This window comes from Larus michahellis, chromosome 2 (assembly GCF_964199755.1).
Source record: "Larus michahellis chromosome 2, bLarMic1.1, whole genome shotgun sequence".
NCBI lineage: Eukaryota > Metazoa > Chordata > Aves > Charadriiformes > Laridae > Larus > Larus michahellis.
The window spans coordinates 23,063,391-23,077,639 of NC_133897.1; the positions used below are offsets into that span (position 1 = coordinate 23,063,391).

At 40.3% G+C, this 14,249-nt stretch overlaps 1 protein-coding gene across 1 annotated transcript in view; it reads right to left on the minus strand.

The window, feature by feature from the left end:
• Positions 1-14,249, minus strand: part of LOC141738716 (macrophage mannose receptor 1-like) — a 35,521-nt gene continuing 21,272 nt past the window's right edge. The window contains exons 21-30 of the mRNA XM_074574537.1: positions 12,084-12,198; positions 10,729-10,877; positions 9,166-9,268; positions 8,159-8,391; positions 6,407-6,572; positions 5,455-5,607; positions 5,079-5,195; positions 3,855-4,022; positions 2,000-2,041; positions 1-1,585 (exon numbers count right to left, since the gene is read on the minus strand). Of these exons, the coding sequence (XP_074430638.1) occupies positions 1,341-1,585; positions 2,000-2,041; positions 3,855-4,022; positions 5,079-5,195; positions 5,455-5,607; positions 6,407-6,572; positions 8,159-8,391; positions 9,166-9,268; positions 10,729-10,877; positions 12,084-12,198 (1,491 nt within the window). The 3' untranslated portion in view covers positions 1-1,340. The remainder of the gene's footprint in view (positions 1,586-1,999; positions 2,042-3,854; positions 4,023-5,078; positions 5,196-5,454; positions 5,608-6,406; positions 6,573-8,158; positions 8,392-9,165; positions 9,269-10,728; positions 10,878-12,083; positions 12,199-14,249) is intronic.

Consider the following 14,249-nt stretch of genomic DNA (forward strand, 5'->3'; position numbering starts at 1 on the left):
ACTTAGAACCAGTCCTTTAATGACCATTTAATGAACCAAAATAGAATAAAAACTTATTTACATGTATTTCATACACACGCAAAATATTTTAATTTAGACACAATTAAAATCTGTCAAAAGATTAAAACATCAAAAAATATCAAATTAAATAAGGACCTTCTCTAGACTAGAGCTTTGAATTATTCTATTGTTTACATTTGGCATAAAATGCATTGGAAAAGTAAAAAAAACCCCAAAACATTTCTATGTGAACCTACTGTATATTATTAGAGTTTCTGAACCCAGAAATATACCAGGAGTCCAATATGACATGCAGTGCTATCACCTCAGTCATGATCCAAGTCTGGAATGATACTCAAAGGATTAAAACAGACTTGGACAGGGAGAATTTGGTTGGAAATTAGAAAAGACTTTCTAATGCTTGTTTCATTAGGCTTTGGAAAAATGGCCTAAAAAAGTATTCAGTCTTCACCGGTATTGGAGATTTAAAGAATAAATTTTATGTATGTTTCTTATTTTATGTATTTCAGGTATGAATTAAGTATACTTCATCCTGCCTATTCCCCCCCTTTTGCAGAATCCTTTGAGATCCCTATTCTATTATTTAAATGGTAAAATATTTCTATTCACAATACATTCAAACCTCATATTATAGTTGATTTTCCAATGCTTACGTTACAGAATTAGAGCAGAAGAAAAACAATTTACACTTTCCTTTCTATCAATTATATACAGAGGAGGAAAATGTGTTAATTCAGGTGTTACAGGCAACACGAAGGGTTTTTGTGGGTACCTCAGTCGCAAAAGGAAGATGTGGAGTCAGGACTGGAGCAGGCTGCCTGGCTGGGGCAGGGAGCTGGTCCTGCTTCAAGCAGGGACCTACGCCGGTGGAGCTTGGAGGTCCCGTCCAATCTGCGCAATTCCGCCAGCCTGCTCTGGAGATTGGGGGTGGCATCTTCAGGATTCATACAGATCTGGATGTACTTTTTGGACTGTGCTAAGGAGCTTATTCTCACAGTTGCCTGTGGTGAGCATGGCTCTTCTTGTGCCTAAAGGTGATGCTGGACTCATGCAGAGACTGGAACAGCCTGAGTGTTCACTTACACAGTGTAGCTCCAGGTCTGTGTGTATGCTCAGCAGTGCTCCCAGGTAATATTGTTTGTGAGTAAATCTCTGGATCTGCCTTGCAAGATTGCTTGTTCCTGCTAGTACAGAGAGCAAGAAGTGTCCTGGGCAAAATGAACTAGAATTTCCATAGGAGAAAATCGTTTTGCCTTAAGAATTCTTGTATTCCAGAGCTTTAATTCCCTTTGAAATCAGGCCCAAAGTTACCCTGATTATTAAACTGTTGCCTGCTCATTTTCTTCAATATTGGTCACAAGACAATTTGATTCATGAGTACCAGGGTCACTATTGCCACGGTATATGGCATTGCCAAAACTGGCTGTAAGTGTTTGCCGACCACGTCTTTTTTTATACAAGAAATAGAATGTAAAGCCAGTTGCTGCTAGAAGAAGGAGGATCAGTATAACAATCATCCCACCTAAACCGTTTGAGGACGAAACAGCAGCTTCACTTTTTGGTGCTGTGAAAGACAAAACAGAACAATTACAACAAATGGCCAACAACCATCTCCCTAAGTAAACTAACAACTGGATGAAGTGTAAAAGCACTGAACCATAACAGTTAAAATCGATGCATGTTCCAGATGGACAATGAAAAACTGGGCTCGTTCTCTTCTGCGTTCCTTTTAAAAGGAACACTATATTGTACCACAGTATACCATTCATAAAGCAAAAAAAACCCACCCAAGCAAACAATAAGACATCCAACTTGAGAAAAGAATTCTCCTTTTAAACAGATTTAAAGTAAAATCATCTGTGACAGTTCAATGGGTATTTAAATTAAACTTCTTTGGAGGCGATTTTAATTGTAAATAATAAATGCCTATAAACTTATCAAAATTTCTCTTTAACGTGCTTATAAGAAGCAAACTTACCTTTATTGACAGGTGAATCATGGGTTGGCTCAACTTCAGGAACTTTGAAATTAAAAAATATACATATTTTACACAGTTTGCAAGCAACCATTCAAAGATTAAATAAATCCTGCATACATAATTTTTATTTTGTGTTCCTGTCAAATTTTTAATAATCACAGAATGGCTTGGGTTGGAAGGAACCTTCAGGATCATCCAGTTCCAACCCTCCTGCCATGGGCAAGGACACCTCCCACTAGACCAGGCTGCTCAAAGCCCCATCCAGCCTGGCCTTGAACACTTCCAGGGATGGGGCATTGACAACTTCCCTGGGCAACCTGTTCCAGCGCCTCACCACCCTCACAGTAAAGAATTTCTTCCTAATATCTAATCTAAATTTCCCCTCTTTCAGTTTAAAACTGTTACGCCTTGTCCTATAGCTCCACTCCCTGATAAAGAGTCCCTCCCCACCTTTCCTGTGGGCCCCTTTTAGGTACTGGAAGGCCACAATAAGGTCCCCCTGGAGCCTTCTCTTCTCCAGGCTGAACAACCCCAGCTCTCTCAGCCTGTCCTCATAGGAGAGGTGCTCCTGTCCTCTGATCATCTTCGTGCCCCTCCTCTGGACCTGCTTGAGCAAGTCCATGTCTTTCTTGTGCTGGGAGACCCAGAGCTGGACACAGTACATGGAGATGAAAAATATATGAAAACCTTTTCCCTGACAATTCAGGCTGGATCTACCAAATATTCTTATTAAAAACATTTGGAAAGAAAAAACAAACAAACAAACAAACAAACAAACTGTTGTCTCACTATTAATTGCTTTGAACACTTTTTTTGGTAGTGGAGACAGGTGTTCAAAGTTTTTACACTTCCACAGTGTAAAGATTCACATTTCACACTGAAGAACTCAATTTTTTACACTTGCAAAAATAAAAAGCACATTTGTACTTAAAAGTATTTAAGCTGTATTTTTAGGCAACTTTCTTCCCTCAATTGCTTGGGGAGTATGATTTGGTTAATTGCTTGCAGGACTCTCTGGCTGGGCCCTACAAAGCTCATGGATGACTCCGTTGCCAACCTGCCAATGTGTGGAGATCCACAAGGAGGAGACTCAATTGGTTCCACATTGCATGTATTAGATGTGTGCAGTGGATCCTGTTTGCCAATGGCAAATCTGGCCTATTTCAAACTCTCTCCCAGCTGATGTGCGCAAACACAGCTGAATCTATATGTGACTCACACTCGCTGCCAAAAAAACACAGGGACTCAGGTAACCATTAAAAATGAAATGCACTGTTCTGTTTGGTTGCCTTGGCATATCTGCCCATGCCTGTGTCAGCAGAGAAATGAATTGGGCCCCACTGCCAGCCCTCACTTGACGCTTTCTGCTTGGCCATCCAGCAGATCCCAGCACACTTCACTGGTACCGACCCCACCAGCAGCACCTGCCTGCCTTCTGCAGGAGCTCAGCGACTTTGCCCTGCTGCCCCTAGCTTAAGCTACCAGGAGAGTGCCTGCCTTTCTTCTCAGCGCTAGTCTAGTCACCTGTTCATTATCTACTGGCCCTTGCACTCTAGTCATAATGACTATGAATTTTCTCCACACTTTCACCAGGTGATATGTTTTCCCCTACCCCAGAGTACAGCAAATGCCAAGAAATCAATGTTTTTAAACTCAGAAGAGGAAACAGGCACAGGTTCTTCTCCAACATTGCTTCTCATTGTCCTTAACAGAAGTTACCCTTGGCTTTCATGCAGATGCACATGCCTCAACATCAATACACAAAGCATACCCAGTGCATAAGCAGCTTGGCTTCATGTATATTAACATCATAAATAGTAGTTAGCAACCCAGTGCACAGAAATTTAGAACTTACTTTTGGGGGTTTTGCAAATAAAATTCTGGTCAACAGAGCAGAAATAGTTCCTCCAGGTTCCACTTGAGACATCCATATCAACACAGTGTTCGTCAAAAATTACCGTAGGCTCTCCTTTCTCCCAGTTGACAAATTCTAACGCACTTCTGTCTACCCATATCCATTCCCCTAAAATTATAAGTATTAACTAGTGAGTGAATGAAGTGGGGAAATTTTTGTAGTCTACCAGGCACAACAACATCAGTTATGGAATTTATTAGTTGATTAAATTAGTATTAATTTACTTGGATTACCTTGGGCTCATTTCTCACTCTTTTAACAGTCAGAGGCATTCAGATGGGAGCGTACCAAATGTAAACGCTCACAGCCAAAGTTAACTCCATTAGCTTTCAGGGCCATGGCTGTCAGTGATGTAAGGAAGCCAAGCTGGCAGGAAGCCTGATGCCCAGGCTGCCTGAGGACTTTTATCTGAAAGCTGTGCCCAGAACTCATCTGTTCTAGCTGCAAACTAACACCTGGCCCACCATGCAACAAGTTGTCTGCCGTTGCTGGTGGCGAGAAACAGGGACTTGGGCAGCCACGGCCAAGGGCGCTCACTGCAGCCTAGTTGAGACTCTCCCTGGAGATGTACCCTCAAAGTCTGCCATGAAAAACAGGCTTCACAATTACAATGATGTAGAAAACAGGATCAAATTTGCATTTTAAAAAGAAAGAAAAAAAAAAGTTGAAATATTTTTGGATGAAAATTAAACTTTCCACCAAAAAAACTTATGAAAAAGCCCTAAAATTTAGATTAAAAAATGTTTCTAGGCAGCTTATATGAGCTGCTATCCCCTGTGTTGTTTAGAAATAAATTTCAGTTTAAGGCTGCTTCAGCTTTTAATTACAAGATAGTACTTTTCTTAAAAGACTAGCACTGGTTAAATGTCAAGCACTTTGAGTAAAGGGAAGGAAACATTTTAATCAACTACTGCAGTGCTAAGCCAGAACCTTTTACAGGATGAAATATACTCTAAGGATAGTAAAGATACAAAAAGTGGAGACTTCTTGGTGGTTTAAGCTTTAAGTATTTTAACAGAAATCTATTAAACATTTAACAGTTGATTTATCTCTGATAATTTATTTAATATTTAGTATATTAGTATTAGTATTTAATGTTATTTAGTATTCTCTCTGTTTATTCAGTATTTATTTTCATCTCATTATGCATTGTGAAATAATTACCATCAATATTTTTGAACAATCCTATCCAAAACTTTCTGAATTGACTTGCTATGGAAGACAAATGAAGCAAGATAAAGTTCATCTCATCTGAATCTTCTATGGAAACCAGAGAAGCACCTAAAAATAAGAATTAAATATTACATATAATTTCAGCAAGATTTTCCATTAGAAATTAATTATCAAAGTAAATAATCATTCCATGTTTTGTGATCAACTTTTTCTTACAGTAGAAAAGCTTGAAAATAAATTTAAATTAGCCTTAGCTTATAATTGATATACAGACACACACCTACTTATTATCTCTTGGTTCTGGATTAAAAAAAACAAATACACAAACAACCTGTAAAATATCCTAACATAAAAAAAAGGCACTCACCCATTCGAATACATGTCATGGAAGCATCAGGCCAGCTTTCCTCAGAAATGGTGTGAACATAGTAGCAATGACCACGGAAGGGAACCCAAGATCTACCACGCTGCGGTTCAGGGCACTTTCCAGGAAGCTGTGGTGGTTCACTAGGGATTAACTCTATTAAGGAGACACACAGGTTTCAGTGGGGTCCTAAAAGCCAACGGGAACTTGTACTCCTGCACCACGCATCAGCCCTACCAATTTGACAGTGATTACAGTTAAACAAATATCCCAGAGACTTCACTAATGATAAAAGGTTGAACTAATCATGTAAACTAGTAATAAACTATACTAGTTGGAGCTGGTTCTCCAATTTGCTAAAGGCAGTTTTCACCAGTCTTACTGCAATTGTCTTCTGCAAGGCAATTTTTACTTAAAACTTGTGAAACAGAATGAGGAATGAGTCAGTATGCACAAAGGATCTCAACACCACCCCAAGCCAGTGGTATGTGTCCAGTCAGTTTGTAGTAAGGTCGTCCAGAGAAGCTGTCTGTTCCTACCCTTGTCCATACATGCAAGTATGACACAAGTTTCTTATCTCCCAATATCTCCCAATATTACAAACGATACTTTAAATTGTAGAAATATATCATTGATATATTTATAGTTAGGTGAAAATTGATCAGTTCTGCAGGTCCTGACAAACAAAGATGCAGAAAAGATCTATTGCTTGTGGCACGAAATGTCGCAGTTGTCTTCATGATGTGCATGCGTTGACTGGCCTATGAAATGAAATATCTGGAAATCACTCAAGACAGACTAGATCTGGGAGTCCTTCCTTAACAAAAGCAATATTTTATCACAGGGCATACACCATTTATCACAATCTTTGCATATATGGAAAAGCTAAATTCAAATAGAGCCATGAATTTAAATTCCAGACTCCCAAATCACATTTCTCCCACTCACAACTTACCGTCGGATTGTTTACAGATAGATAAAAATGTTTCGTTGCAAAATGCTGTCTTCCAAAAGCCATCCAGATCTATATAGACACAGGCTGTGTTCTTATTTGGCTCTCCACTGCCCCAGTTGTGATACCTGCTCCTCCTTCTATCTGACCATACATAATGGCCATGAGTCTAAAAGGAAATGACAATAAAGATTGTGTCCCATGCAACGATTAGATTGGAAGAAGATTAAGATTGTGCTTGGAGGTATGTAAAAGTTAGGAAACGTCAGAATCATGGTTTCTCATACAAAATTAATTTATCCTCTGTCATGAATATGTAACAGTCTGTCCCAGACTTCCACTCTCCGCAGCAGTTAGGGCAGTGGTCCTACAGATGTTCATTTAGTACCCAACCTACGTTATTCAATTCACACCATCCATCTCGTACCGTAGATGAGCAAAGGGCCTTGCAGTAACAAATGTGAATATACAATTGAAGATTTTATCAAAGGAGTCCATATCTACACACAGATCAAACAAAGATTGCAGAGAAACTATTGCTAGCATTCCTCTAATGCAGGCTTCTCTCTATATTAGAATGCAAATAGGAAAAGCAGAAGTTCCACTGGAGAGAGGAATGCAATGACGTTTTTCATGAGGCACACACCACAGACCTCTGCTGCCCATGCTAACAGGGCTTGTGGTAGGTTTCCAGCTCTTGCAAAGACCAGCTACTACAGACAAGTTGAGCATGCATTTTTTTTCAGTGGATTTCACCACTATTTGCAGAGGATGACCAACATAAGTTACAGCCGTGGCTCCTGTCACCCATCCTGCGCAGCCTAGCCCCTTCTTCCTGTGAGCTTTGCAGGCAGGCTCCCATCCAGTTCTTTCTGCCGCTTCCTTTCCTGACCTTTTTCCTTTGAAGTCCTTGGCCACATTTCATCCCAGATTCCTGTCTAATCTTGTTTCCCAGTGCCTGCCTCTCACTGAAGCTCAGCTCCAGTTCCTCTCACCTCAGCACCTGTGCCCTCTCTTGGTCCTGTGTCCCACCAAGCTCTAGCTCTGCCTGTCTTCTTGGGATTTCCTCACAACTCTGGTTCTGAAAATATCCAGCTGTATCATCTTTTTTTATGTTCTTTTTACATGCCTCTGATAGATGCTTCCCCTTTCAGGCCTTTGCACTCTTCGCTGACAGAGTCTGTGACAGTCTATCACAAGGCACTGCCTTTAGCTGCAAAAACCAGCCTAAGGTGTCCCCACCGCCAGAGGCCTGCTCCCTTCTCCGTGCTGCACTTTGCCGTTTCCCCTATTGCTCAGCACAAGCTCTTGTAATGCCAGGCTGTAAGTTAAAACCAGGCTTAAAATAACCTCACAAAGAAAGAACTATTTTTAACACAAGTTGTTTCTGTGGTGTGCTCCACAATGTGTCTTCAGAAACCAGCGTATGGTAGACCATGGCATAGGAAGTGGAAACTTCATGACCACTTTCACCGCTGTAGCAGCTACATCCTTGGTGGCATTTGAAATGGAGGCTGTGGCTGTTCTCACTTACATTATGGCTAAACGTTTGGGTGTGTAAAACCCCTGAAGTGGAGGGAAGTCAGGTATCTCACCAAGACTTTGATGTCCGCCACACATTCACGGATCTGCACTCACACAGGAGCAAACAGCGCCCACAGCAGTGGATCCTGTCAACCTCGGAGCGAGAAATATGGCTGATCTATGCTGGTCCAGGGTAGTAGCATGATTGTGACAAGCATTTGGTGGACTCACCGTGTTGCTGTTAAGACCAATCCATACAGGCTCCCCATGCTTTAGTATTTGTAACCACAGGTAAGATTCGGCATAAGGATCCAGAACGCTGGCGAGCTCCGCAGACTGGTCTCTGCAGTTCTTCTGTGCTTCTTCCCAGCTCATTTTGTAGTTGATAACTGCATAACGGTCGTCACCATAATTGTTAAAGCCAAACATCGGAACTAGGGGTTGGGAATTTGGCAGTTTGGGGTCTGTAATGAGCAAACAAACAACAAGAAAAGTCAAACGCTTTATGTTGGCTAGACATACAACAGTGAGAGAAGCTCTAGTGTACTAGAGTAGTTAAGTAATTGAGAGAGGCTGGAATAACAAATTAAGATGCGTCCCAACTATCACTGCAGTGATGAAAGCCATATTTTCATGTTCTGTGACAAAATTTTCTAATTCTTATCAGAATAACCTTTTAACGTAAATATCTGTATCACCTCCAGGAACGTGCCCTGCAAGCTCTAGACCTTCCAAAAGCATATTGTAACTGCGTAGGGCATTGAAGGGAACAATTCTCACAATTTTTCCATGATATATTAAGACTTCTTGTGTTTGTGAAATTGCTTAGTAGGACTGTAAAGGAAATCAAGCAAGGCAGTTTTTCAAAACAAAGAAGTTGCAGTGCTTTTAAGTATAACAGTAGAATTTCAGTTTTGAAGAATTTGCCCATAGAAAGACAAAATACTGTTCTCTGTCTCTCCCTCCTGATCACCAAAAATAGTGAAATACATGATGATCCATAGATATCACTTTTTTTTAAATTTACTGATCTAGTTCTTAAAATAGGAGATGTTAAGAGTTTTTTCTCCAAAAACCAAAATGTGCGTTCATTTTGTTAAAATGGTCCATAGTACCTGTGGTACTGTCAGATTAATTTCAGTTAAAATAGGGTTGAATATGGGAAAGTCACTTTTAACACCAGTTTGACATAACCACAATAAATCAGCTGTACTAGAAACTGGTGAAAGAAAACTCACCAGAATTTTTCTGGCATATGTAGCTTTTGCTTGTTTTACATTCTTCATCTTTCCATTTCCCTGCTTGTTCAATAGGGTTCTTCATCATAAAGACACAGTCTTCCTAGAGAGGAAATGAGATTAACAAGAAAAACACGTGGATATGCAGGAAACGTTCCTATTCCTGATGGGTACACAGACTCACTTGCAACATGCAGTCATACAGAGGTTAATAATATGAAGATCCAATATATGAACTCATACAAGCAATGGTCAGGAGCAGTAATCTGACAATAAGCGTTTACAACTCAGGCCTAGGAAAGTTTGCATTTGGATGTTGGAGGGCGTTGGAAAGCACAGCACAGAAGCAGGAAGAAGCATCTGTGACTATCTGTATGTGTGTAATCTGTGCATGCACGTGTGTGTGTGCAGGTAGACATGCGTGTGTCGGGTCTGGCCCACAGGATGGCTCAGCTCTGTTGCTGTTGTCCTGGAGGCTATGAGGAAACCCTCCTCAGCACTGAAACTTGCCTGGAGAGCTGAAATCCTCTTCCTGCCCTGATCCAGCACTAGGATCCAAAGTTGTCACCACAGTGCAGTAGTTCAGAGGTAGTGATCAGAAACAACCTCCCAAACCCTTTTCCCTGCAATCTGGGCTCTTTACCTTCCTCCTCTGCTTCCCCCAGCATGAGAAGCTGCTGCTTGGCTCTCTGCAGCAAGAGGCAGCAGCTCTCCCCACCTCCTATCAGCCTGATCTCATATGCTACCTCCAAACCCCCTCAGGGGCATTAGCCAAGATCTTGGCTGTGAGCGAAGGAAGGTGTGCAGCAACTTATGTAGGAATATGGGTATAGCCTTCTGCAGAAAGCGTATGCATGTGTGAGATGGGGAAGTCCTGGAAATGATGTGGTGTTAGGGGATATGGTGTAGGGGAGAATTTTGTAGAGAGGGGTTGATGGTTGGATGCGATGATCCCAAGGGCCTTTTCCAACCTAAATTATTCTATGATTCTATGATTCAAATCCCAAAACCCATCTTTAGTCTGGATGGCAGCAGAGGTTGGACCTCACAGAACTTCTTCCTGTGTTAGCTGGACTCAAAGCAATTCTGTTATGAAAAAGAGAGAAACTTCATAAAGCTAGCACAGGAGTACAGAAGTAGTACTATCAAGCACAGTATTCTACATTAGCCACTTTACAATTATTGAACAACACTCAGTTTTGTCTTGCAATTAAACACAAAATGATATAATGGTGCTGAAAGTTTCAAAGTATGCAGAAGAGATCTTTCAGAAGGAAGATTTGATAGAAGGTGTAGAGGGAAGAAAAGGCAAAACTGAGAAAGGAAGATCCAGAGTCTCCTTTTGGATTTTGTTCAACACATTTATCTTGAAAAAATACGTATGAAGTTGAAAAATATATATGAAGGTAGACCTCCCACATGATTACTCTGCTTTTAAAAGCAACAAGATTACTAAAAATCTTCATAAAGGAAACTTTGCAGAAAATACAGTTGCAGCTACATACAATTTATTAATCTACTGAAGTTATAATGCTTAAGTGATAAATAGAAATTAATGTTTACCTTACTATAATAACTTCGGGAACCTTTTGCCCAATTGGTATAGTCAACTGGGCTTCCATCCGTCCATAAGTATGTGTGCTCCTGATTTATGTCATTCAGTCCAATCCAAGCATCAGTTTCAGCACTTTTTAAGAGGGATATGAGGGAAGCTGAAGGAAAAAAGAGCAACTGTACAAGGAAGGAAACTAAATGTTCCTTTCCCCAACAGTGCAGACTTTAGAGTGCCTGCTTGGAACCAGGATGATGAGTTTTGTTTTTCTCTTTTTTGATAAGATAATAATCTTATGATAAAAATAAAAAGACTACGTGGTCATTTGATGTTAAAGTCAGGAAAAGTATTTACAAACTCAAAGATGGGCAAATTTTGACACATATAATAATTTTTAATTTTTTTTAGGGAATTTATTGTTTACTCTTCTATGCTGTTCATCATCTGAGAAAGCAGGGAAAAAGTTGTAATGGTATTACAGAAATTAACATGAGTACACTAAACCTTGGCACATAGAAAATGAATCTACAGACTGTGCACTCCCTTTTCTTCTTTGGTAACTTCTTTGTTATCCAGACTTATTAACGTCATTTCTAAACAGACGTAACACAAATGAAACTACTTAATAACCAAGTATGTATGTACTGAGATCTCAGCTTTTTGGAAGGCCAGATGCTGTTTCCCTTAGCTCCTGCCTGGACTGACTTTCCATTAAAATAATGTCCTTCCTCTGCTACAGAAAAAAGTATAAATGACAAGCATTGGTGGAGTGAGCATGGAGACGGTACGTGTGCGGCCCTCAGGACCTGACGCATCACATTTCCTGAGTAAACATGAGGCCTCACTAAAAAACCTCTAAGTTGCTGAGCAGCAGCAAGACCAGCAGGCTGAGGTCCAGCAGAGCAAGGGGAACAGGGGGAAGTTGGGACTCCAGCACTGGAGCTGCCTTCTGGCTGAGGATGTGTCCTCCACTGACACCCACAGCATTTAGCTCAGCAGGTAGGAGCATGGTGATTTGTTTTGGCTATTACTCCCTTACATGTATTTTTACATGTACACTTAGAAAAAATTAAAATATGGACATGTTATTATATGACAAGACCCTAATACAAAATCTTAATATTTAAACATAAGAATTTCTTTGTACACCCTATATTAACCCCAAAGCTATGATTTTAAAAGTCAATCAAGGCACTAAAACCTATGCAAGCATTTTTCCAAGGGTGCAATTTCTCATTCAACATAACCTTATATTAATATGGCATAAATAGTAGCATATATTGCAGAAGCTATAACATCTGTTTTAATCTGTTTATCAGGAATTACTTGATGTCTCATTCAGTATCAAAACATTGGTACTTTATACCTTGCATCTCCTTTTTTGATATAGTAGCCAGGTTTCCTCCAAAACTAATACAATTGTTCCGCGCAGCGTGCCACGTCAATGTATCATTTTCATTAAGGCCAAATACTTTGAAACACTGCAAAAGAGAAGTGTGCCAAATCTGTAACTGGATGGCCTTTTAATTTCTGGTGAAAGCATCTTTGTAACAAGCAAGATAAGCTGAATATTTTAAGCAAAAAGGGAGATTAGGTGATTTAATAGTCCTTTCTAGCTTGTCTTTAAGTCTTTATGAAAGGGAAGATATTTACTAGAAAACTAGCATAAACCACAATATTTTAGCATACATTTAGAAGTCAGTCCACTCTCGTGAGACCCCACCTGGAGTACTGCGTCCAATTCTGGAGCCCCTACTACAAGAGAGATATGGACATGCTGGAATGTGTCCAGAGAAGGGCCACGAGGATGATCAGAGGGCTGGAGCACCTCTCCTATGAGGACAGACTGAGAGAGTTGGGGTTGTTCAGTCTGGAGAAAAGAAGGCTCCGGGGAGACCTTAGAGTGGCCTACCAGTATCTTAAGGGGGCCTACAAGAAAGCTGGTGAGGGACTTTTTAGGATGTTGGGTAATGGTAGGACTAGAGGGAATGGATTAAAGCTAGAAATGGGTTGATTCAGACTGGACATTAGGAAGAAGTTCTTCACCATAAGGGTGGTGAGACACTGGAACAGGTTGCCCAGAGAGGTGGTGGAAGCCCCATCCCTGGAAGTTTTTAAGGCCAGGCTGGACGGGGCTTTGAGCAACCTGGTCTAGTGGGAGGTGTCCCTGCCCATGGCAGGGGAGTTGGAACTGGATGATTTTGAAGGTCCCTTCCAACCCTAACAATTCTTTGATTCTATGATTTCAGTAGAAATTATGTTAAGTCTTCTGAGCACACTTCTGAGGTGTGACTTTGTGGGAGGAACACCTAAGAAGACCTCAGAAGACAAAGAAGGATAAGATATGTTATTAAAGCTAAACATCTTAGCTTCTGTTTGTCAAACCAGGTTTGGTTCTCACAGGATAATCACAGAAAGAGTGATTATGACATTACATAATTACATTGATTATGACATTAATGATTCTGACATTACAAAGAAAACAATGAATTTACCATTTCTTGTAATATGATCTGTGAGATTTAACCAAGATGTCATTAGACAGCTTTGACAGAATCAAGAAACACAAATGTGCCAATTAAAGCACGGCACTGAAAAGTTAATCGGAAATTCAAGCAAAAATTTTGGCAAAAGGGAGGTAGGTCCACGACAGTCAGAAGCGGTGTGTAAACACTTGTGGAGGAGTCAAGGAAGGATCCTTTGGGAGCTCCTCTTCCAGGAGGTGAGGAAGAGAGAGACACTTTAGCTTGAGAGAGCACCATGAAAAGGAGCAAACTCTGAGTTTGTGACTCTCTTCCCCAGGGCTGACAGAGGGAAGTAATGAGGAGAAAGCAGCCAGCGGATCTCCAACAAAGGAGCTCTATCGAACTGAAAACATATTTTGGCTTAGCCAAAAGAAAGACAGACGGAGCTAGATGAGGCAATGTAATCAAGGATTATCTTCATTGCTAGGTGTATTCTCAACAGTGCACACTGTTGTTTTATAGCTTTTATAGCTTCATTGGTGACAATCTATGGATTTTCAATACATACAGTCCTTTGTCTTTTGAGAAGGCTGAGTCATCTTACGTAATAAAGTGTGGTGAAGCTTATAACTGGATTATTTAAAAACTTTAACAGATGTTTGGTTATAGAAAAAAATATGATAAATTTTCTCAGGGGAAGGTGCCTTAGTGGCTTAACAGCCAGTGCGTAGTAGGCAAGGGATGAATAAATGTCCAGACAACCTGTGACAGCCAGATAAGCTCAGCACAGTAAACGAGAACATACAACAGCTCCACACAAGGAAAGTTGCTCAGCCATCCTTGGCAACATTGAACACAAGCAAAAATATAAGATTAATCTTTCTTCTTGTATGTCTCATAACCTCCCTCATAACTGCTGTAGTCCCAATAGAGGCTATAATTTCTATTTCAGAAATCATATTTTTAGAGTCTTTAAATATACACAGTCAGAACATATTTTGTGATAACTGAAAACCCTGCTACAACTGAGAAACTGAATCAAAGACACTTTTTATTCTGCTCTTTTT